The sequence below is a fragment of the Scyliorhinus torazame genome, chromosome 5, assembly GCF_047496885.1.
Source record: "Scyliorhinus torazame isolate Kashiwa2021f chromosome 5, sScyTor2.1, whole genome shotgun sequence".
Taxonomy (NCBI): Eukaryota; Metazoa; Chordata; class Chondrichthyes; order Carcharhiniformes; family Scyliorhinidae; genus Scyliorhinus; species Scyliorhinus torazame.
The window spans coordinates 117763653-117789628 of record NC_092711.1 but is presented as its reverse complement, the minus strand read 5'-3'; the positions used below and the strand labels follow the sequence as shown (position 1 = coordinate 117789628).

Here is a 25976-nt window from a genome sequence, read left to right as displayed (position 1 = left end):
AATAAACGTACGTTTGTTGAAGTAACTTGGTGTTCGATTGATCATTTCATTCTCCCATCAAGCTCTATTCTAGCTTCAGACTAAAAACTCTGTTTGACATTCTATAGCTGGAGCCATATTCTCACCGTCTCCTCTTCCAAAATAGCTCCGCAAACCGCCGACACTACCCCCTTCTCCAGTCCCCCTGTCGTCAGCACCTCCTCCAGCAATGTGGAGGCCGGCTCCACCGGGAAACTCTAGCTCCTTTCTGGCAAACTCTCGAACCTGCATGTATCTAAACATTTCCCATACTTCGCTTCCAGCTCCTTCAATCCTGCAAACCGACCCCGAAGAAACAAATCTTTTAGTGTCTTAATCCCCTTCTCCTCCCATTTCCGAAAATTTCCATCCCACTTCCCTGGCTCAAATCTCAGGTTCCCCTGAATCTGCATCTCCCTTGACCCTGCCCCTAACCCGAAGTGTTGGCGAAACTGCCTCCAAATTCCCAATGAAGCTATTATTACCGGACTCCCTGAGTATTTCCCCAGGGCCATCGGGAGCGGCGCTGTTGCTATTGCTTTCAATCCCGTCCCCCTGCACAAATTCTCTCCATTCTGACCCACTGGGAATCAACCCCTCTGACCCAGCTCCGCACCATCTCCACATTCGCTGCCCAGTATTAGTCCATCAGGTTTGGAAGACCCAAACCCACTGCTTGCCTTCCCCTCTGTAGCAGCACCGTTCTCACTGTGGACACCTTCCCTCCACATATGAAGGGAGTAATCCTTCCCTCAATCTCTCTGAAAAAAGCCTTTGGTAGGAAAATCGGCAGGCATTGGAAAATAAACAGAAATCGCGGCATCAAGTTCATTTTAACCGCCTGTACCCGACCCGCCAGTGACAGAGGGAGACCATCCCACCTTGCCAGATCAGCTCTCCCCACCAAACTAGAAATGTTGTACCTGCGGAAGCCCCCCCCCCCCCCCCACTCCCGGGCAACCTGCACCCCCAGGTTTCAAAAGTGAGTCCCTGCTCTATGGAATGGCAGCCCCTCCACCCCTGCCCCCACCCCCGGCTGAGACACCACAAAATACTCACTCTTGTCTAGATTTAGTTTGTACCCCGAGAAAGACCCAAACACCCGAAGCAGCTCCACTATTCTCCCTATCGACACACTGCAGAGACCTCCCCCTTATCATTTGTTTCCAGGTAGTTCTGGATGGACTTGTTAACCCACCCACAGATCGCTTCGTCCGCTAGCAGCCCCACATCCAGTCTCCACAGCGGGCGTTGCCCTCTCTCCACACTAACCCGTAGATCCACCCAGTACGGGGCATGATCCGACACTGCAATTGCCGAATACTCAATATCCTTCGGTATTAGCGCCCTGCTCAGAACAAAAAAGTCGATGCGAGAGTATACCTTGTGGCCATGTGAAAAAAAGGAAAACTCCTTCGTCCTCGGCCGTCCAAACCTCCATGGGTCTACTCCCCCCATTTGTTCCATAAAACCCTTCAATTCCTTTGCCGCAGCCGGCCTCCTCCCTGTCCTGGATTTTGACCGGTCCAATTCCGGATCAATGACTGATCCCATGATCAGGTTATGTGACTCTAAATCTGGGATCTTACCTAACACCCGCCTCATAAATTCCACGTTGTCCCATTCGGAGCATATATGTTCACAAGTACCACTCGCACCCCCTCCAGCTTCCCACTCACCATTATGTACCTACCCCCCTTGTCTGACACGATTCTTCCTGCCTTGAATGCCACTCGTTTGCTGATCAAGATCGCTACCCCCCTGGTCTTTGAGTCCAGTCCTGAGTGGAACACTTGGCTAACCCACCCCTTCCTCAATCTCGTCTGGTCTGTAACCTTTAAGTGTGTTCCTTGTAGCATTGCCACGTCCGCCTTCAGTTCCCTCAAATGCGCAAACACGCGAGCCCTCTTGACCGGCCCATTCAGTCCTCTCACGTTCCATGTGATCAGCCTGGACGGGGGACTTCCAACCTCCTTCCCCCCCCCCCCCCCCCCCCCCCCGCACACCCCCTAGCCATCACCCTTTTTAGGCTAGCCTCGAGCTTCCTCAAGTCCCCACTCGGGCTGTCGCGTTCCCGACCTCCCATTTATCCCCTAGTAACAGTTCCTCCCCGTTAGTAAAGCACCTCCCCTCTAGCAACAACACTAGAAACCCAATGCTCCAAGTCAAGCTCCTGCTTAACACCTGCTCACCCCCCACTGCACTTCTAAGAGTCAGCTGACCCATGCTGACTCGATAGCTCCCGCCCCTGGCACCAAGCAATCTATCTCCCTATTGTACTCTCATCTCTCTCTCTCCTCCCCTCACATGAATAAACATTTTAAAAGCATCACATTCCCCAGTAAACAAACAACAGAAAAAACAGTGAAGAAACGGTCACTGTAGAAAAATTGTCACCCAAAAAGCAGAACTAAATTCAAAGCCCATCCCCCCTCTAACAAGGTCCCTACAAGACAGATAACCTTTAACCATCCACACAGCCCATTATTTCACATAGAGATACTTAAATTTATACAATCCAGCACCACAAATCGCTGCCACAGTTCTTCTCCAAGGCTTAAGTGTCTTTTAATTCGCCTCCAGCTTAATTTCTTGAATAAAGGTTCATATTTTGTCTGGCGTTTCAAAGTAGAAGTCCCGTTCCTTATGTGTGACCCACAGACTGGCAGGGTACAGCATCCCTAACTTCACCCCCTTCTTAAAGAGGGTCGTTTTTGCCCGATTGAACCCAGCTCGCCTCTTGGCCAAATCCGCTCCCAGGTTCTGATAGATGCGCAACTCACAGTTCTCCCACTTGCTGCTCCGTTCTTTCTTGGCCCATCGCAAAACGTGTTCCTTCTCCATGAAACGGTGAAAACGTACCACCATGGCCCTCAGCGGCTCGTTCGCTCTGGGCTTCCTCGCGAGGGCTATGTGCGCTCTGTCCTATTCCAGGGGCCGAGGGAACGACCCAGCCCCCATCAACTTCTCCAACATGTCCGTCACATAGGCCCTCACATCTGATCCCTCACTGCCTTCAGTAAGGCCAACAATTCTGAGATTGAGCCTCCTGGACCTATTCTCCAGGTCCTCCAGCTTCTCCTGCATTCTTTTCTGGCGGTCGTTCATCATCCCCACCTTGCTTTCCAGCACGGTTATACACGCCTCGTGCTTGGACAACTTGTGTTCCACCTCCTGGATCGCTCTCCCGTGGGTTTCCTGATTCTGAACCACTTGATCAATCGAAGCCTTAATCGGGTTCAGCGTGTCCTTCTTCAGCTTGGCGAAGCAATCCTCGAAAAACTTCACCAGCTGCTCCGTCGATCACTGTGCCGTCTCCCCGCGGCCCTTGCTCTCCGCCATGCTGTCCCGTGTTACCAGCTCTTCTTGCGTCTCCCTTATAGGACTTTGTCGTCTCACGTGGCCACTTCTGGTCAATTCTCCACACACCGGAGGAGGATTTCTCCTTACTGTCTCACTCTTCACTGATTTATCCCATAAAATCAAAAGAAAAACAGGGGGAAAAGGTCCAAAAGTCCGTTACAGGCGGGAGCTATCAAATGTGCGACCTCCTCCTCCATGGCTGCCACTGGAAGTGTAATGCATTTGTTTGGCAGGTACTAAATTTGTTTGTTGCTTCGTCAGCAGCTTGTCTGATATCTGTCTCTAGTGATGTTTTTTCAGTCTCAATACTGGGTAAGAACTCGTGTTGATCGAAGCAGTTCGCCTCTGCACTTTTAAGGGTCAGCTGGTGTCAGCGGCAGGTCGCCCCCTGTAACTCTAACCTTATCCGGCTTGGTTATTTGCTAAAAAGGTTTTAACGTCAAAAATGTGAAAATTATGGTATAAACATTCCACCTTGTGTGTTTCTTTATCTGGAAAGCAGTTGTTTCATTTTTAACTGGCGACAACAAGGTTTCATGCCTAACATTTATCCCCCAATTTAAACTAAGATCCTGTTAACTGTTCAGTAAAATAATGCACTTCTAAGGAAGTGTGAAATACTGTTCCCTTTTATATAACTTAAGAATTTAAATTGGTCAAATGGCTTTTTAACTTGAAAAACAGGATGAGTTGTCCCTAGGTGTGTTCTTTAATGCCTGTGAAGCTATCTGTATTTCAAACAAGCTGCTGCTATTATCCCTTTGTGGGACTTATCCCTTACTTTTTAAAATCTCAAGTTTTTCTAGACTTCCATGGTTCAAATGACACAGTTTCCCATTTTAATTTACAGGGTACTTTTTAAAGGATGTGCCACAACCCGCCTCTCCCACCCTCCCAGGCAGTGCATTCCAGACCGTCACCACCCTCTGGGCAAAAAAGCTTTTCCTCAAATCCACCCTGAACCTCCTGCCCCTCGCCTTGAACTTGTGACCTCTCGTAACTGACCCTTCAACTGAGGGGAACAGCTATTCCCTATCCACTCTGTCCATGCCCCTCATAATCTTGTGCACTTGATGAAGTTGCCTCTCAATCGTCTCTGCTCCAGCGAAAACGACCCAAGCCTATCCAACCTCTCTTCCTAACTTAAATGTTCCATCGCAGGCAACATCCTGGTGAATCACCTCTGCACCTCCAGTGCAATCACATTCTTCCTATAATATGGCGACCAGAATTGCACACAGTACTCCAGTTGTGGCCTCACCAAAGTTCTATACAACTCCAACATGACCTCTCTGCTTTTGTAATCTACGCCTCGACTGGTAAAAGCAAGTGTCCCATTATCACCAACCTATTAACCTGCCCTTCAGCCTTCAGTGATCTCTAAAGAAACACGTCAAAGTCTCTTTGTTTCTCGGAACATCCCAGTGTCAGGCCATTCACTGAATACTTCCTTGTCATATTACTCCTTCCAATGTGTATTCCACACTTTACCAGGTTAAATTCCATCTGCCAATTTTTACCATCCCATCTATATCTTCCTATAACCCAACACACTCAACCTCACTAGTAACCACCCGGCTAATCTTTGTGTCATCCAAACGTACTGATCCTAAACCCCCCACCACATAGTCACCTACGTCATTTATATCCATGACAAACCCATCACAGATTCCTGTGGTGCGCCACTGGACACCGGCCTCCAGTCACCAGGAAACCGTGTACAAGGAAGGCCCAAAATGTCCTGGGTGGATATCAGAATGTGGACTGACCTCTCGATGGGACAGGCAGTGAGAGTAGTGGAGAAATCAGTGGAGAAAGATTGATCAGATTGCCAACACTCGGAATGAGGATGTAAGACAAGACGCCTCTAGTGGTTGGAAAAACAACATTTACTATCCAGGTTAAAATTAATTTACTACTTCTGCTTTTGCAGATCGTTTTAGTGGAAACGTGCACTCCCAGGCTGAAAGAACATCAGCTACTGGAAGTAAAGTTGTAAGACCGGCCAGTCCAGCAGAAATAGACCCTTGTCCACTTCACCAACTGTCAGAGTGAACCTAGTTCAGTCCTGGATGTGATTGATGTGATGGGCGGCACGGCAGCACAGTGGTTAGCACGTTGCTTCACAGCGCCAGGGACCCGGATTCGATTACCAGCTTGGGTCACTGTCTGGAGAGTTTCCACGTTCTCCCCGTGTCTACGTGGGTTTCTTCCGGTTTCCTCCCACAAGTCCCGAAAGACATGCTTGTTAGGTGAATTGGACATCCTGAATTCTCCGTGTGTACCCAAACAGGTGCCGGGGTGTGGCGACTAGGGGCTTTTCACAGTAATTTCATTGAAGTGTTAACGTAAGCCTACTTGTGACACTAGTAAAGATTATTATTAACAACAGCAAAAGAAGCAGAATTCAGCCCCTGTGATCACTTGTGAACTCGCTGGTGGGAGGAATCACTGAATCCCCTCTCACACTCGGAGCAGCTGAACGGCTTCTGCCCAGAGTGAACTCGCTGGTGCTTCAGAGAATTCGAAGATTGAGTGAATCTCTTCTCACACATGGAGCAGGCGAACGGCCTCTCCCCAGTGTGAACTCTCTGGTGTGCCAGCAGGTGGGATGAATCACGGAATCGCTTCCCACACTCTGAGCAGGTGAAAGGCTTCAGTCCAGAGTGAACTCGCTGGTGTTTCTGCAGATTCGAAGACTGAGTGAATCTCTTCCCACACACACAGCAGCTGAACGGTCTCTCTCCGCTGTGAATCCGCCGGTGTGTGAGCAGGACAGAGAAATCACTGAATCCCTTCTCACATTCTGAGCAGATGAACGGTTTCTCCCCAGTGTGAACTCGCCGGTGTGTCAGCAAGGTGGAGGAATCTTTAAATCCCTTCCCACAGTCACAGCAAATGAATGGTCTCTCCCCAGTGTGAACTCGCTGGTGTCTCAGCAGAGTGGATGAATTAGTGAATCCCTTCCCACATTGAGAACAGATGAACAGCCTCTCTCTGCTGGTGTGTCAGCAGGGTGGCTGACTGAGCAAATCCATTCCCACACTTGGAGCAGATGAACGGCCTCTCTCCTGTGTGACTGTTTCGATGTGTTTCCAGCTCAGACAGGGTTCTGAATCTCTTCCCACAGTCCCCACATTTCCACGGTTTCTCCATGGTGCCGGTGTCCTTGTGTCTCTCCAGGTTGGACAATCAGTTGAAGCCTCGTCCACACACAGAGCACGTGTACGGTTTCTCCCCTTTGTGAATGGTGTTATATTTTTCAGCCTGTGTAACTGGTTAAAGCTCTTTCCACAGTCAGTTCACTGGAACACTCTCACTCGGGTGTGTGTTGTGTGGGTCTCGGTGTTTTTCCACTCGCACTGATGTTTCCACGGTCAGTTCACTGGAACACTCTCACACGGGTGTGTGTTGTGTGGGTCTCGGTGCTTTTCCACTCGCACTGATGTTTCCACAGTCAGTTCACTGGAACACTCTCACACGGGTGTGTGTTGTGTGGGTCTCGGTGCTTTTCCAGTCACACTGATGTTAAAATGGCCGATGGTTCTCACTTCCAAATGAATCGAGTGTCAGATCTTGCTGTGACGTTTGTTCCGATATTTCTGGCTCCAAATCATCCCCTTCTAATATTCTGTAAAAGGAGTTTACAAATGACATCACTGTAAATACAGAAACAGTGTTCAGGTAGATGGTTTGAAGTGTGTCTACTTCAATGCCAGGAGTATACGAAATAAGGTAGGGGAACTGGCAGCATGGGTTGGTACCTGGGACTTCGATGTTGTGGCCATTTCGGAGACATGGATAGAGCAGGGACAGGAATGGTTGTTGTAGGTTCCGGGGTTTAGGTGCTTTAGTAAGCTCAGAGAAGGAGGCAAAAGAGGGGGAGGTGTGGCGTGCTAGTCAAAAACAGTATTACGGTGGCGGAGAGGATGCTAGATGGGGACTCTTCTTCCGAGGTAGTATGGGCTGCGGTTAGAAACAGGAAAGGAGAGGTCACCCTGTAGGGAGTTTTCTATAGGCCTCCAAATAGTTCTAGGGATGTAGAGGAAAGGATGGCGAAGATGATCCTGGATAAGAGCGAAAGTAACGGTAGTTATTATGGGAGACTTTGACTTTCCAAATATTGACTGGAAAATATATAGTTCGAGTACATTAGATGGGTCGTTTTTTGTACAATGTGTGCAGGAGGGTTTCCTGACACAATATGTTGACAGGCCAACAAGAGGAGAGGCCACATTGGATTTGGTTTTGGGTAATGAACCAGGCCAAGTGTTAGATTTGGAGGTAGGTGAGCACTTTGGGGACAGTGACCACAATTCGGTGACGTTTACGTTCGTGATGGAAAGGGATAAGTATACACCGCAGGGCAAGAGTTATAGCTGGGGGAAGCGGAATTATGATGCCATTAGACATGACTTGGGGGGGGGGATAGGTTGGAGAAGTAGGCTGCAACTGTTGGGCACACTGGATATGTGGAGCTGGTTTAAGGAACAGCTACTGCGTGTTCTTGATAAGTACGTACCGGTCAGGCAGGGAGGAAGGCGTCGAGCGTGGGAACCGTGGTTTACCAAAGAAGTGGAATCTCTTGTTAAGAGGAAGAAGGAGGCCTATGTGAAGATGAGGAGTGAAGTTTCAGTTGGGGCGCTTGATAGTTACAAGGTAGCGAGGAAGGATCTAAAGAGAGAGCTAAGACGAGCAAGGAGGGGACATGAGAAGTATTTGGCAGGTAGGATCAAGGAAAACCCAAAAGCTTTCTATAGGTATGTCAGGAATAAAAGAATGACTAGGGTAAGAGTAGGGCCAGTCAAGGACAGGGATGGGAAGTTGTGTGTGGAGTCTGAAAAGATAGGCGAGATACTAAACGAATATTTTTCGTCAGTATTCACTCAGGAAAAAGATAATGTTGTGGAGGAGAATGCTGAGACCCAGGCTATTAGAATAGATGGCATTGAGGTACGTAGGGAAGAGGTGTTGGCAATTCTGGGCAGGCTGAAAATATATAAGTCCCCGGGGCCTGATGGAATTTATCCTAGGATTCTCTGGGAAGCCAGGGAAGAGATTGCTGGGCCTTTGGCTTTGATTTTTATGTCATCATTGGCTACAGGAATAGTGCCAGAGGACTGGAGGATAGCAAATGTGGTCCCTTTGTTCAAGAAGCGGAGTAGAGACAACCCCGGCAACTATAGACCGGTGAGCCTCACGTCTGTAGTGGGTAAAGTCTTGGGGGGGATTGTAAGTGACAAGATTTATAATCATCTAGATAGGAATAATATGATTAGGGATAGTCAGCATGGCTTTGTGAAGGGTAGGTCATGCCTCACAAACCTTATCGAGTTCTTTGAGAAGGTGACTGAACAGGTAGACGAGGGTAGAGCAGTTGATGTGGTGTATATGGATTTCAACCGTTTGATAAGGTTCCCCACGGTAGGCTATTGCAGAAAATACGGAGGCTGGGGATTGAGGGTGATTTAGAGATGTGGATCAGAAATTGGATAGCTGAAAGAAGACAGAGGGTGGTGGTTGATGGGAAATGTTCAGAATGGAGTTCAGTTACAAGTGGCGTACCACAAGGATCTGTTCTGGGGCCGTTGCTGTTTGTCATTTTTATCAATGACCTAGAGGAGGGCGCAGAAGGGTGGATGAGTAAATTTGCAGACGACACTAAAGTTGGTGGTGTTGTCGACAGTGCGGAAGGATGTAGCAGGTTACAGAGGGACATAGATAAGCTGCAGAGCTGGGCTGAGAGGTGGCAAATGGAGTTTAATGTAGAGAAGTGTGAGGTGATTCACTTTGGAAGGAATAACAGGAATGCGGAATATTTGGCTATTGGTAAAGTTCTTGGAAGTGTGAATGAGCAGAGGGATCTAGGTGTCCATGTACATAGATCCCTGAAAGTTGCCACCCAGGTTGATAGGGTTGTGAAGAAGGCCTATGGAGTGTTGGCCTTTATTGGTAGAGGGATTGAGTTCCGGAGTCATGAGGTCATGTTGCAGCTGTACGAAACTCTAGTACGGCCGCATTTGGAGTATTGCGTACAGTTCTGGTCACCGCATTATAGGAAGGACGTGGAAGCTTTGGAGCGGGTGCAGAGGAGATTTACCAGGATGTTGCCTGGTATGGAGGGAAAATCTGATGAGGAAAGGCTGATGGACTTGAGGTTGTTTTCGTTAGAGAGAAGAAGGTTAAGAGGAGACTTAATAGAGGCATACAAAATGATCAGGGGGTTAGATAGGGTGGACAGTGAGAGCCTTCTCCCGCGGATGGAAATGGCTAGCATGAGGGGACATAGCCTTAAACTGAGGGGTAATAGATATAGGACAGAGGTCAGAGGTAGGTTCTTTACGCAAAGAGTGGTGAGGCCGTGGAATGCCCTACCTGCAACAGTAGTGAACTCGCCAACATTGAGGGCATTTAAAAGTTTATTGGATAAGCATATGGATGATAATGGCATAGTGTAGGTTAGATGGCTTTTGTTTTTTGACTTCCCATGTCGGTGCAACATTGTGGGCCGAAGGGCCTGTACTGCGCTGTATCGTTCTATGTTCTAAATTCAGAACAGACAATTCTAGGTTTACTGGAATATTCTTTATCTCTCATTCCCCAAAAGCTCTGTCTCCCACACTCTCTCTCCATTCTCACTTATCTATACCTCCCAATTCTCCTCAATGTGCTAATTCATGTTGATCAATACACATCGCTTCCTGACCTCGACACAGAGACCATAACACAGAAAATAGGAGCAGCCCATTCGGCCCATCAAGCCTGCTCTTCCATTCAATAAGGTCATGGTTCATCTGATTGTTCCGTTAACTCCACTATCCTGCGTGTCACCCATAATCCTCAACTCCCTTTCCGATCAAAACTCTTAACTGAGCCTTGAATATATTTTGTGATGCAGACTCCACTGCTCTCTGGGGAAGAGAATTGCAAAGACTAACCACCCTCTGAGGGAAGACATTTCTCATCATCAATGGGGGACCATTTAATCTGACAATCTGCCCACTCCCTCTTGAATCCCCCATGAGGGGAAACATCCTCTCTTCATCTGTCAATACCTCCGAATCTTATATTTTTAATAAGATCACCTCTCATTCTTCTAAACTCCAATGAATACAGGCCCAGCCATCCCTCTAACAGAACACCTTCATCACAGGAATCAGCCCGGTGACCCAGTATAATGTGAGATGTGAACTTCTCCACTGAGACAATAGGAATAGAAAAGCAGCTTATTATTTAAATTGAGAGAGATTGCAGCAATGTGAGGTACAGAAAGATCTGGGTATCCTGACACAAGAATCACAAAGTTACTTTGCAGATATAGGAAGTGATCAGGAAGGCAAATTGAATGTTTTTGTTGTTTGCAATGTGGCGGCACAGTGGCTAGCACTGCTCCCTCATAGCGCCAGGAACCCGATTCGATTCCAGCCTGGGGTGACTGTCTGTGTGGAGTTTGCACTTTCTCACTGTGTCTGCATGGGTTTCCTCCAGGTGCTCGGGTTTTAATAATAAATTTTATAATAATAATGATCTTTATTAGTGTCACATGGAGACTTATATTAACGCTGCAATGAAGTTACTGTGAAAAGCCCCTAGTCGCCACGCTCCAGCACCTGTTCGGGTCAGAGAGGGAGAATTCAGAGTGTCCAATTCACCGAAAAAGCACGTCTTTCGGGACTTGTGGGAGGAAACCAGAGTACCCGGAGCAAACCCACACCGACGCGGGGAGAACGTGCAGACTCTCCACAGACAGTGACCCAAACCAGGAATCGAACACGGGTCCCTGGTGCTGTGAAGCAACAGTGCTAACCACTGTGTCACCGTGTCGCGCCACAGGTTTCCTCCCACAGTCCAAAGATGTGCAGGTTAGGTGGATTGGCCAAACTAAATTGGCCCATAGCAGGTTAGGGGGAGGGGCAGTGGGCCTAAGTATGCTGCTGTTCCAGAGGGTCGGTACAGACTCGATGGCCGAATGGCCTCCTTCTCCACTGTAGGTATTCTATGACTTTGAAGGGAATTTAAAATTGGGCTGCTTCTTGCAACTGCTGATGAAACCAGATCTACTGTAATGTCTATAGATTTGGCCTCCAGATTGAAGAAAAGATAGAAATGCGTTAGAAAACTGGGACAGTGGGGTAGAGGATAGGTGTGGGAGATGCTCGAGAAGCCCAGCCAATCACACCCACATGTTCTGGTCATGCCCGGCACTACAGGGGTTCTGGGTGGGGGTGGCAAAGGTGCTTTCAAAGGTGGTGGGGGTCCGGGTCGAACCAAGCTGGGGGTTGGCAATATTTGGGGTTGCAGAAGAGCCGGGAGTGCAGGAGGCGAGAGAGGCTGATGTTTTGGCCTTTGCGTCCCTAGTAGCCCGGCGCAGGATATTGTTAATGTGGAAGGAAGCCAAACCCCCAGGTGTGGAGACCTGGATAAACGACATGGCAGGGTTTATAAAGTTAGAACGGATCAAGTTCGTATTAAGGGGTTCGGCTCAAGGGTTCACCAGGCGGTGGCAACCGTTCGTCGACTACCTCACAGAAAGATAGAGGGAATGGAAAAGAAGAAGACAACAGCAGCAACCCAAGGGGGAGGGGGGTGGGGGGGGGGGGGGGGCGGGGAGGAACCGGACGGACTCTCAGGGATGTCATTGTATAGACACTTGTTATAGGTAATGTATATTGGATTGTTATATTGTATCTTTGGAGAGTAACTATTTTTGACAAGGCAGTTGCCACTCAGTTTTGTTTTTGTTTTTGTTTATATATTATTTATTTATTTGTTTAAAATTGGCCACGGTTATTTATATTGCTTTGTTGTTGTTCAAAAGAAAAACTATGTACTGTTATGTTTGGCCACAAAATTTTGAATAAAATATATTTTAAAAAAGAAAACTGGGACAGGCTGGGCCTGAAGCCACCAGAGTTTGAAGTTCGAGAGGTGAACTGACAAAACATATTAGGTCCTGATAGGACTTGACAGGGTGGGTGTTGAAGGATGTTTCCCCTGAGGCAGGGACCAGAACTAAAGGACATGGTTTAAAAATAAGGGGCCTCCCATTTGGAATGAAGATGAGGAGAATGTTTTTGTCTCAGAAGGTCATGGATTTCTGGAACTCTCTTCCCAGAGACAGTGATATTGAATATATTTAAGGAAGAGGTGAATAGATTCTTGATGAGCAAGGGGGTGAAATGTTATTGAGGTAGCTGGGAATGTGGTGTTGTGGCCACAATCAGATCAGCCATGGTCTTACTGAATGGTGCAGCAAGCTCGAGGGGCCGAATGGCAGATTCTTTTTCCCTGCACAAGCCCAACCCTCTCCCTCACCAAAATGGCCGCCCAACTGCCCCACCCCCTGAACAGGCCCCACCTTCCTTTTCCAGGATGGCGGCATCTGGTTGCCTGGGTAACCAGGGCCTGTCACCGGGGAGGAAGCACCGCCACCCTGACTCCCACTCGCAAGATGGCGGCCAGTGAGCACGCTCCCCCCGGGCCTGTCACTGCGGGCGGCCAGGCGGGGTAAACACGGGGCCAGCGGCCTCTTCTTCGAGGCCTCAGGCCTGCTCCTAAGCGGTGGTTTCCATTCCTACCCTGTGCCCACAATCTCCTCCCGCTTCCTAAACCATCCAATCCTCTTCACTCTCACTATGGCTGACACTGAGCATGCTCACAGCACACCCACACTGCACCTGCACACTGGCCTCCTACACTCATTGATATGGGACTTTCCGCGGCGCGGGAAGTCTGAACATAGAACAGAGTGCAGAAGGAGGCAATTCCGCCCATCCAGTCTGCACCGATCCACTTAAGCCCTCACTTCCACCCTGTCTTGTGCTAAATTGCCCTTAGTGACCAAAAAATGTTAGGTTGAATTACTGGGTTAAGGGATACGGAGGAGGTGTGGGCTTAGGTAGGGTACTTTTTCCAAGGGCCGGTGCAGACTCGATGGGCCGAATGGCCTCCTTCTGCACTGTAAATTCTATGATTCTATGTGAAGCCAATATTTCCACTTGGGGAAAAATCAAAAATTAGGGCCATATATAAAATTAGCAAGTAATAAATCCAAGAGGGAAAGAAGGAAAAATGTCTTTACTCAAGTGCGGTTAGAATGTGCAATTCAATACCACACGAAATGGTTTAGATGAAATAATTTAAATGTTTTCAAAAGGAAATTAGATGATTACATGAGAGATAAGAGAATAGAAAGGCAGGCTGATGGATTTGAAAGAATTTCAAGAACTATAAACACGTCCAGATTAGTGAAACCAAATGGTCCATTTCTCGACTCAATATTCTCTGTTTAGCTCAGTTTGCTGGATAGCTGGTTCATGATGCAGAGCAAGGCCAACAGCACAGTTCAATTCCTGTATCGGCTGAGGTTATTCATGAAGGCCTGCTCAACCTCCTGGAAAACATGCTTGTTTGGTGAATTGGACATTCTGAATTCTCCCTCTGTGTACCCAAACAGGCGCCAGAGCGTGGCGACTCGGGGATTTTCACAGTAACCTCATTACAGTGTTAATGTAAGCCTACTTGTGACAATAATAAAGATTATTATTACCTTGCTCCTTGCCTGAGGTGTGGTGATCCTCAGGTTAAATCTTCACCAGTCAGCTCTCCCCTCAAAGGGGAGCCATGATGTGGAGATGCTGGCGTTGGACTGGGGTGAGCTGAGTAAGAAGTCTGACAACACCAGGTTAAAGTCCAACAGGTTTGTTTCGAAGCACTAGCTTTCAGAGCACTGCTCCTTCCGAAAGCTGGTGATCCGAAACAAACCTGTTGGACTTTAACCTGGCGTTGTAAGACTTCTTACTGAGCTCAAAGGGGAGATCAGCCCATGGTCATGTGGGGCAATGACAATTTTCCTTTTTACTTAATTAAATGCAATCTCCTCCCAGCTCCTGGTCAGCATGTTCCACATCCACTACTTGTACTGAACATGCTCAAGAGTACAACCTGGTGCTAAGGAATGGCACTGGGCTCCTGTGGTCATTGATGGGGCACATTCTGTCCACGTGGAAAATTATGGATTGTAACATTGTCATTGAAAGCTTGATTAGTGAACAGGAATTTTGTCAACACACTGAGATTGGATTGAATGTTTCTGTGATCTAATCCTAATCTCAGGATACTAGTATGCAGGTACCACAGGTAATCAGGAAGGCAAATGGACTACATATAGCTAAAGGTTTAGAGTATAAAAGTAGGGAAGTGTTGCTGCAACTCTACAAGGCATTGGTGAGACCACACTTGGGGTACTGTGTGCAGTTTTGGTCCCCTTGTCTGAGGAGGGATGTAGTTGCATTAGAGGAAGTTCAGAGGAGGTTCACTAGATTCCCGAGATGAGGAGTTTGTCTTATGAACAGAGATTGAGCAGTTTCGGCCTGTACTCTCTCCAGTTTAGAAGAATGAGAGGAGATCTAATTGAGGTATATAAGATGATAAAAGATATTGACAAAGTAGACTCTTGTGGGGCAATCTAGAACTAGAGGTCATAGTTTGAGGGTATTGTGGGGCAATCTAGAACTAGAGGTCATAGTTTGAGGGTAAGGGGTAGCAGATTAAAAACAGAGATGAGGAGATATTATTTCTCTCTGTGAAATTCACTAACCAGGAGTGCAGTGGATCCGGGACTTTGAGTAAATTTAAAGAGATGGACAGATTTTTTAAATCTGGGTTTGGAGGGTTGTGGAGAATGGGCAGGAGAGTGGAGTTGAGTCCGAGAGGAGATCAGCCATGATCATATTGAATGGCATAGTCAGCTCGAGGGGCTGAATTGCCTATTCTTGCTCTTAGTTCTTATGTGGTGATGCAGAGGTGGATTAATTCTGTGTTCTGTACAGTGTGGTCCAGGAGGTGGATTAATACTCAGACTCATGAACTCCCCCACCCCCCCCTCCTTCAAAAAAATTTGTTCACCTCACTGTCACCATCCTCCTTCCTGCCCGCAGTCTGAACCAAACCAATTGCAACCTTAATTTCTTCTTTAACTTTGGGCTGACCTACTGACTCCATATCCTCTGCATCACTAAGATGACCTCTTTTCACCTCTGTAAGACAATTAGCTCCATCCTGCATCAGCCCATTTACTGCTGAAATTATCGTCTCTTTGTTACTCCCAGGTTCAGCTATTCCAATGCCCTGCTGACTGATCCCCACCTTCCATTCTCCATAAAGTTGCGCTCCGCCAGAACTCTCTGGGCGATTGGCAGTTGAGTGGGGAAGAGTGAACAGAATGGACGGTGGGTCTCAGAGACACGATGAGCTCTGAAGGGGAGATGGAGAGAAATTAAAGAAAGACGGCAGTTTAGGGTTGAGCAGATCTTCAGAGCAATTTTGAACTGCTGGGCCAGTGGATGGGAGGGAAGCAGCAGATTGTCTCAATCTCAGTGACAAAGAAGCTCCATCAGCTCCTCACACCCCTTGTTACTGGTGAGGACGGAGGAGACAGGGGAGAGGGAGAGCTCTTCAAAAGGAACTAACTTGTATTAGATATATTAAAACGATTGACACTGGCTATTCAACACAAAGCTGATTTATTTCACTTTTATCCAGAATATGAACACATATGATTGGGATCGAGTTTATTAACATCAACAGAAACAGATCCCAAAGATACGTCTTGAGACAAATGACAGAGAAATATCGGGAAGGTCAATGTAACAAAACAAGTGTATTTAATAAAAGCAAAATACTGCGGATTCTGGAAATCTGAAATAAAAACAGAAAACCAGCAGGTTTGGCAGCATCTGTGGAGAGAAATGGTTAACGTTTCAAGTCTGTACAGACCAGATAAGGATGACAGATTTAGGATCCACAGAACCACTATGGTGCAAAAGGAGTCGATGGTAGCCATGATGTGGAGATGCCGGCGTTGGACTGGGATGAGCACAGTACGAAGCCTTACAACACCAGGTTAAAGTCCAACAGGTTTGTTTCGATGTCACTAGCTTTCAGAGCGCTGCTCCTTCCTCAGGTGAATTCAACTTTAACCTGGTGTTGTCAGACTTCGTACTGTGCAAAAGGAGGCCATTCAGCCCATCGAGTCTGCAAGGACCCTCTGAAAGAGCAAACTACTGAGGTCCACTCACCCACCCTATCCCCGTAACCCCACACACCAATCATGGCCACTCCACCTTAACTGCACATGGTTTGACTGTTGGAGGGAACCAGTGCACCCGGCGGAAACAGGGAGAACGTGCAAACTATGCACACACATTTATCCAAGACCGGAATTGAACCAGGTCCTGGTGCTGTGAGGCAGCAGTGCTAACCACTGTGCCAATGTGCATCCCCCTCAGAGTCATCAGTGAACCAAAGACCCAATTTATGGGCTGTCATTGAGATTAGGGAAGGGGATCAGAGTGAAGGTGTAAAAATTATGGGTGGGGATTTGGAGAATGTGAGTAGCTTCAAGCATCTGGAGTCAGTGATGGAAGTATGGGAATGAAGAATCAGATTGGAATCAGATTGGTTGGAAGAAGTGCGATGGAATGTTTTGTGACAGAAAATTATCATTGGAATTGAAAAGGGAGAATCAATAAGACAACTGTGAGACTGGCCTTGTTGTATAGTGTAAGAACTTGGATAATATCAAGAAGAGAGGAACAACAACTGGATAAGAATGAGATTCAGATGCTGAGATGGATGTGTGAAGTGACAAGAAAGGACAAGATCAGGAACCAGTAAATCGGCGGGGGGGGGGGGGGGGGGGGGGGGGGGATAGATTGTGGAAACATTGAAGACTGTAGCCGAGAAGGGATTGAAATGGTCTGGATATCTGCAGTGGAGAGAGAGGGAGGAAATGTTGTGAGGAAAAGGATGGACATGGGACTGTCAGGAGGAAGAAGAGAAATGTCGAAGATCAGATGGAAAGATACGGTGTACACAGACAGAAATACAGAGCGATTGGGAGAGGAATGTGTGACTGACATGAGAGGGGTGAAGAGAGGAAGAAGAACAAAAACAGATCCCAGTGAACATGGTTCAGTCCTGGATCTGGTCAACAGCAAAATCAAATCGCGGTAGAATTTTGTGAACCCGCTGGTGTCTCAGCAGATTGGATGACTGAGTGAATCCCTTCCCACACTCAGGGCAGGTGAACGGCCTCTCTCCAGTGTGCAAGCGCTTGTGTTTTAGAAGGGTGGATAAATCAGTGAATCCCTTCCCACACACGGAGCAGGTGAATGGTCTCTCTCCAGTGTGAACTCGTTGATGTACAGTCAGGTTTGTTGTTCGTCTGAACCCAGTGCCGCATTGAGAGCACCTGAACGGTCTCTCAGTGTGAACACGTTGATGGGACATCAATTGTCCAGAACTTTTACAGCACTTCCCACAGTCTGGACATTTAAAAGGTCTCTCCCCAGTGTGCACTCGCTGGTGTATTCGCAAGTCGGATGATCGAATGAATCCCTTCCCACACTCTGAACAGGTGAAAGGTCTCTCCCCAGTGTGAGTGAGTTTGTGTAAATGCAGGCTGCCGGACTGAGTGAATCCCTTCCCGCACTCGGAGCAGGTGAATGGTCTCTCTCCACTGTGAACCTGCCGGTGAGCCAAGAGGTTGGATAATTGAATGAATCCCTTCCCACACTCTGAACAGGTGAATGGTCTCTCTCCAGTGTGAACCCGCCGGTGTGTCAGCAAGTGGGATGACCGAGTGAATCCCTTCCCACATTCAGAGCAGGTGAACGACCTCTCCCCAGTGTGAACTCGCCGATGATTCAGCAAGGTGGCTGACCGAGCGAATCCCTTCCCACACTCGGAGCAGGTGAACGGTCTTTCCCCTGTGTGAACTTGCTGGTGATTCTGTAGCGCGGATGAATGAGTGAATCCTTTCCCACAGTCCCCATTTCCACAACTTCTCCCTGTTGTGACTGCGTTTGTGTCTTGAGAGGCTTGATGACTGGTTGAAGCCTCGCCCACACACAGAACACGTGTACGGTTTCTCTTCACTGTGAACGGTGCTTTTTTCTTCCATGTATAAAATCTGATCATATTCAGGTTATGATAAAATAGGCGACTTCGTCTGATCCTGATGTGATGTTTGGTTTCCGTTTTCTGACTGCAAACTCTCCCCTTGTAACAGCCTGTGAAATTGATTTAAAACATAAAAAAGGGAGTGAGCGAGAACCCACAAAAACACAAAGGCATGTTGTGAAATTGAGCTGAATGAATCTGGTCATTTGTGGGGCCGGCACTGGGAAAAGGTGACCATGAAAACTGCTGGATTGTTGTAAAAACCCAACTGGTTCAGTAATGTCCTTCAGAGAAGGGAACCTGCCACCCGGTCAGGGACTGTACGAGAGTTTGGACACTAGGGGTGAAGAGAGATAGAGAGTGATATATAGATAGAGATTCATACATCAAGATACACATAATAGAGAGTGATCCTGATACCAATTCCACTCTCTAAACCACGGACTCCATCCCTCTCTCCAGTAACTATCTGAAGCTGAACCAACTTCACAACATGGTTGCCACCTTTGAGCCCAAACTGAGCTTCCGACCATGTATCTCTGGGCGTGACCATCCCGCTCTCTGAAATCTCCTCCAGTCACACAACTCTGCGAGAAATCTGTGCTCATCTCATTGCAGCATCATGAGCGTTCCACATTTCAATCACACCAGCACTGCTGGCTGTTGTTTCAGTTCCCTCGGCCTCAGGAATTTCCTCCTTAAATCTCTCCATTTCGTAACCTCATTGAAAATCATGAAAATCTTCTTTGACCAAGCTTTCGGTTACCTGCTCTAATATCCCGTCATGTGGCTCAGTGTCAAATGATGCTTTCTGCCATTTCTGTGAAATGTCTTTGAAAATGTTCATCTGTTAAACGTATATAAATACAAATCATTGACACTGAATTGGGCATTTTTGGCATTGCTGCATCATGGCTGGGTGTAAATCCTATAACTCCTTATCTAACAACATTGTTCGAGTCCTTTCACAACACGGACTGCAGTCGTTGAAAAAAGCAAAACATCATCTTCTCCACAGATAACTGGAGATTGGCCTAAATGTCAGTTTAGCAACCCAATCTCCCTTGGAACATACCTCCCTTGACAATTTCAAATCTGAAATCATTGCTCCAAACTGGGGTATTAAGTCCTCAGGGTTAAACCCAGAAGCTTCTCCTCCGTCTCCACTCCAGCCAAATTGAAACAGCAAAACAAAGGGAATTGGACAATACCCTGGAAAGAAAACACGCTGCAGGGATATGAGGAAAGAGCAGGGGAGCGGGAGGGGCTGATTAGTTCTTGCAAAGAGCATGGACATGATGGGATGAATGGCCTTCACCTGTACCGTAATAATTCAATGACTCTGTGGGAAAAGGAGCTCTGCTGGAGGCCAGAGACCAACATTAACAAGCAATATCGACCCACACTGCAGTAAAATACCAAACATGGTTAAAGCAAACCCACTGTTAGAGACAGAAGAAGTTAAACAATGGCAGACTGGTGTTCAGGGAGGGAAGATGTGAAACATCAGCGGGCGAACATTCAGATCCACAATTAAGGAGCCAAACCTTCCGTAGAGCCCTGGAACCAGAGCACAGACAACTAAGCACAACACTGAAAACTCTAAATTATAAATAATAATATAATAATTTTAATATAATAATCGCTTATTGTCACAAGTAGGCTTCAATGAAGTTACTGTGAAGAGCCCCTAGTCGCCAAAATCCGGCGCCTGTTCGTGGAGGCTGGTACGGAAATTGAACCCGCGCTGCTGGCATTGTTCTTCATTGTAAGCCAGCTATTTAGCCCACTGTGCTAAACTAGATGAATGCGCAATAATACTCACCTCTGGAACAATTCACTGTTTTCAAATTTAAAACCTCCTGCTGGAGCCTGCAGCTGGAAAGATATCAGAAGCACTGGAATCAGAGAAAATTGCAGTCTTCAAAGCTCCTAACTGTAAAAACAGATTACAAGATTCTTTTTTTTTTTTTCTTTTTTTTTTAAATTTTTTTTTTTAACAATACAGCGCAGTACAGGCCCTTCGGCCCACCATGTTGCACCGAAACAAAAGCCATCTAACCTACACTATGCCATTATCATCCAGATGTTTATCCAATAAACTTTTAAATGCCCTCAATGTTGGCGAGTTCACTACTGTAGCAGGTAGGGCATTCCACGGCCTCACTACTCTTTGCGTAAAGAACCTACCTCTGACCTCTGTCCTATATCTATTACCCCTCAGTTTAAAGTTATGTCCCCTCGTGCCAGCCATATCCATCCGCGGGAGAAGGCTCTCACTGTCCACCCTATCCAACCCCCTGATCATTTTGTATGCCTCTATTAAGTCTCCTCTTAGCCTTCTTCTCTCCAACGAAAACAACCTCAAGTCCGTCAGCCTTTCCTCATAAGATTTTCCCTCCATACCAGGCAACATCCTGGTAAATCTCCTCTGCACCCGCTCCAAAGCCTCCACGTCCTTCCTATAATGCGGTGACCAGAACTGTACGCAATACTCCAAATGCGGCCGGACCAGAGTTCTGTACAGCTGCAACATGACCTCTCGACTCCGGAACTCAATCCCTCTACCAATAAAGGCCAACACTCCATAGGCCTTCTTCACAACCCTATCAACCTGGGTGGCAACTTTCAGGGATCTATGTACATGGACACCTAGATCCCTCTGCTCAGCCACACTTTCAAGAACTTTACCATTAGCCAAATATTCCGCATTCCTGTTATTCCTTCCAAAGTGAATCACCTCACACTTCTCTACATTAAACTCCATTTGCCACCTCTCAGCCCAGCTCTGCAGCTTATCTATATCCCTCTGTAACCTGCTACATCCTTCCACACTATCGACAACACCACCGACTTTAGTATCATCTGCAAATTTACTCACCCACCCTTCTGTGCCTTCCTCTAGGTCATTGATAAAAATGACAAACAGCAACGGCCCCAGAACAGATCCTTGTGGTACTCCACTTGTGACTGTACTCCATTCTGAACATTTCCCATCAACCACCACCCTCTGTCTTCTTTCAGCTAGCCAATTTCTGATCCACATCTCTAAATCACCCTCAATCCCCAGCCTCCTTATTTTTTGCAATAGCCTACCGTGGGGAACCTTATCAAACGCTTTGCTGAAATCCATATACACCACATCAACTGCTCTACCCTCGTCTACCTGTTCAGTCACCTTCTCAAAGAACTCAATAAGGTTTGTGAGGCATGACCTACCCTTCACAAAGCCATGCTGACTATCCCTGATCATATCATTCCTATCTAGATGATTATAAATATTGTCCCTTATAATCCCCTCCAAGACTTTACCCACTACAGACGTGAGGCTCACCGGTCTATAGTTGCCGGGGTTGTCTCTGCTCCCCTTTTTGAACAAAGGGACCACATTTGCTGTCCTCCAGTCCTCTGGCACTATTCCTGTAGCCAATGATGACATAAAAATCAAAGCCAAAGGTCCAGCAATCTCTTCCCTGGCCTCCCATAGAATCCTAGGATAAATCCCATCAGGTCCCGGGGACTTATCTATTTTCAGCCTGTCCAGAATTGCCAACACCTCTTCCCTACGTACCTCAATGCCATCTATTCTATTAGCCTGGGACTCAGCATTCTCCTCCACAACATTATCTTTTTCCTGAGTGAATACTGACGAAAAATATTCATTTAGTATCTCGCCTATCTCTTCAGACTCCACACACAATTTCCCATCCCTGTCCTTGACTGGTCCTACTCTTTCCCTAGTCATTCGCTTATTCCTGACATACCTATAGAAAGCTTTTGGGTTTTCCTTGATCCTTCCTGCCAAATACTTCTCATGTCCCCTCCTTGCTCGTCTTAGCTCTCTCTTTAGATCCTTCCTCGCTACCTTGTAACTATCCATCGCCCCAACCGAAACTTCACACTTCATCTTCACATAGGCCTCCTTCTTCCTCTTAACAAGAGATTCCACTTCCCTGGTAAACCACGGTTCCCTCGCTCGACGCCTTCCTCCCTGTCTGACCGGTACATACTTATCAAGAACACGCAGTAGCTGATCCTTGAACAAGCCCCACTTATCCAGTGTGCCCAACACTTGCAGCCTACTTCTCCACCTTATCCCCCCCAAGTCACGTCTAATGGCATCATAATTGCCCTTCCCCCAGCTATAACTCTTGCCCTGCGGTGTATACTTATCCCTTTCCATCATTAACGTAAACGTCACCGAATTGTGGTCACTGTCCCCAAAGTGCTCTCCTACCTCCAAATCCAACACCTGGCCTGGTTCATTACCCAAAACCAAATCCAACGTGGCCTCGCCTCTTGTTGGCCTGTCAACATATTGTTTCAGGAAACCCTCCTGCACACACTGTACAAAAAACGACCCATCTATTGTACTCGAACTATATCTTTTCCAGTCAATATTTGGAAAGTTAAAGTCTCCCATAATAACTACCCTGTTACTTTCGCTCATATCCAGAATCATCTTCGCCATCCTTTCCTCTACATCCCTAGAACTATTAGGAGGCCTATAAAAAACTCCCAACAGGGTGACCTCTCCTTTCCTGTTTCTAACTTCAGCCAATACTACCTCGGAAGAAGAGTCCCCATCTAGCATCCTCTCCGCCACCGTAATACTGCTCTTGACTAGCAGCGCCACACCTCCCCCTCTTTTGCCTCCTTCTCTGAGCTTACTAAAACACCTAAACCCCGGAACCTGCAACATCCATTCCTGTCCCTGCTCTATCCATGTCTCCGAAATGGCCACAACATCGAAGTCCCAGGTACCAACCCACGCTGCCAGTTCCCCTACCTTGTTTCGTATACTCCTGGCATTGAAGTAGACACACTTCAAACCACCTACCTGAACGCTGGCCCCCTCCTGCGACGTCAAATCTGTGCTCCTGACCTCTATACTCTCATTCTCCCTTACCCTAAAACTACAATCCAGGTTCCCATGCCCCTGCTGCATTAGTTTAAACCCCCCCAAAGAGCACTAACAAATCTCCCCCCCAGGATATTTGTGCCCCTCAGGTTCAGATGTAGACCATCCTGTCTGTAGAGGTCCCACCTTCCCCAGAAAGAGCCCCAGTTATCCAAAAATCTGAAACCCTCCCGCCTGCACCATCCCTGTAGCCACGTGTTTAAATGCTCTCTCTCCCTATTCCTCATCTCACTATCACGTGGCACGGGCAACAACCCAGAGATAACAACTCTGTTTGTTCTAGTTCTGAGCTTCCATCCTAGCTCCCTGAAAGCCTGCCTGACATCCTTGTCCCCTTTCCTACCTATGTCGTTGGTGCCAATGTGGACCACGACTTGGGGCTGCTCCCCCTCCCCCCTAAGGACCCGGAAAACACGATCCGAGACATCACGTGTGGTGACATTCATGTGTCATTTGTGGTTAGAAATTAAGAGATAAACATTTTTTCTTGACTTCAGATTGTGTGTAAATCCTTCCCTTCTAACTCCCTGCAAAATAATTTCCCAAAATCCATCAGTCAATCCAGTATATAAATTCATGACATTCCCTTCTCCTGTTTCCTGGCATTGGATTACGTAAAATGCGACCTGCTTAGGAAGCAGGTCGGGCAAGATTTGAATCCTCGCATGAAGGGATTTGTTTTATAATAATAAATCTTTATTGTCACAAGTAGGCTTACATTAACACTGCAATGAAGCCCCCAGTCAAAGAACAAAGAAAAGTACAGCACAGGAACAGGCTCTTCAGCCCTTCAAGCCTGTGCCGACAATGCTGCCCGTCTAAACTAAAATCTTGTACACTTCCGGGGTCCATATTCCTCTATTGCCATCATATTCATGTATTTGTCAAGATGCCCGTTAAACGCCACTATCGTCCCGGCTTCCACCACCTCCTCCGGCAGCCAGTTCTAGGCACCAACTACCGTCGGTGTAAAAAAAACTTACCTCGTACCTCTCCTCTAAACCTTGCCCCTCGCAACTTAAACCTATGCCCTCTAGTAATTGACCCCTCTACCCTGGGGAAAAAGTCTCTGACTATCCACTCTGTCTATGCCCCACATAATTTTGTAGACCTCAATCAGATCGTCACACTCCGGTGCATGTTCGGGTACACGGAGGGAGAATTCAGAATGTCCAATTCACCTAACAAGCAGGCCTTTCAGGACTTGTGGGAGGAAACTGAAGCACCCGGAGGAAACCCACACAGACACGGTGAGAGCGTGCAGACTCCACACAGACTTTGCCCCAAGCCGGGAATCGAACCTGGGACCCTGGCGCTGTGAAGCCAGTGATAACCATTGTGCTACCGTGCTGCCTACAGTGAGGAAAAGTTGGGCAGGTTACACAAATACTCATTGGCGAGGTTCAGGTGAGCCATGAGTTTACTGAATGGCAGAGCAGCCTTGATTGTCCGAATGGCCTCTTTCTGCTCCTAATTCATGTATTTGTCAAGATGCCCGTTAAACGCCACTATCGTCCCGGCTTCCACCACCTCCTCCGGCAGCCAGTTCTAGGCACCAACTACCGTCGGTGTAAAAAAAACTTACCTCGTACCTCTCCTCTAAACCTTGCCCCTCGCAACTTAAACCTATGCCCTCTAGTAATTGACCCCTCTACCCTGGGGAAAAAGTCTCTGACTATCTAATTCTTGTTATTCGGATTGCCACACACACGGCTTCCAGAACCTCCCTCCTCTAAAGATGGCGCCCTTTAACCTGTACCTTTCCCAAATGAGACAAACATTTTCTCTCCTGGTCACTGGAACCCTGAAGCTCTGCCAGTCCAAAGATGTGCAGTTTAAGTGGATTGGCCACGCTAAATGTCCCCTTAGCGTCCAAATGATTAAGTGGAGTTATGGGTATAGGGTGGGGCGTGGGCAAGTTGTTCTTTCCACGGGTGGGTGCAGACTCGATGGGCCGAATGGCTCCTTCTGCACTGCCGGGATTCTGATTCCATTGTTAGCAAGATGGCCGCGCATGCGCTCTGCTCCCCGCTAAACCAAGATGGCGGCCGCGGAACTGGGCCTGATCCCTGATAAAAGCCCCACAGCTGCAAGCGCGCGACCTGCAGGATCTTATTCCGGCCCTGGGACCTGCACCCGGTATTTATGAAACCTCCGCTCCCTCCCCAGCCCCGCAGCCCGGTTCCAATCCTCCCTCTGCCCCACCTACTCACACCGTCCAAATAAACCACTCCCGCATTCGCAGGGCTCCCAGAAAAGTGACACTGCGCATGTCCCAAGTACAGCAATGCGCCTGCGCACTGGCTCCTGTTGAGTGACTGGGGCACATTTACAGCCGCGAGGAATGTTGGGTAATAGCCGCACCATTGATAGCTCAAACATTTAATACAAATAACTTTGTTACCAATTGAAAGAAATTAATTTAAAAATATCACAAATTGTGAATTGGTGATCTGCTATGTTCCATATGGTGTTAAGTTTCCCTTTAGTGTCGAAAAGGTTACGTGGTATTACGGGGATAGTGTGGAGGCGTGAGCTGAAGTCGGGTGCTCTTTCCAACGGCCGGTGCAGACTCCCTAGGGATGAATGGTCTCCATCTGAACTGTAAATTCTACGATCTAAATTCTAGGATTTCTGAAAGTTCTCATCTGGGTCCAAGCAGAGGTTTTAAGACTTCTTTGCGTTTCCCTCTCTCTCTCCTCCACTGATG

At 47.5% G+C, this 25976-nt stretch overlaps 1 protein-coding gene across 1 annotated transcript; it reads right to left on the bottom strand.

The window, feature by feature from the left end:
* Positions 1 to 4353: 4353 nt before the first annotated feature.
* Positions 4354 to 25538, bottom strand: LOC140417888 (uncharacterized). Its single transcript, XM_072501320.1, has 4 exons — positions 25480 to 25538; positions 20171 to 20223; positions 17359 to 18455; positions 4354 to 6389 (listed from the first exon to the last, which is right to left on the bottom strand). The coding sequence occupies exons 1-4, from the start codon at positions 25536 to 25538 to the stop codon at positions 5802 to 5804; spliced, it is 1797 nt and encodes a 598-aa protein (XP_072357421.1). The 3' UTR covers positions 4354 to 5801.
* Between the last annotated feature and the right edge of the window lie 438 nt (positions 25539 to 25976).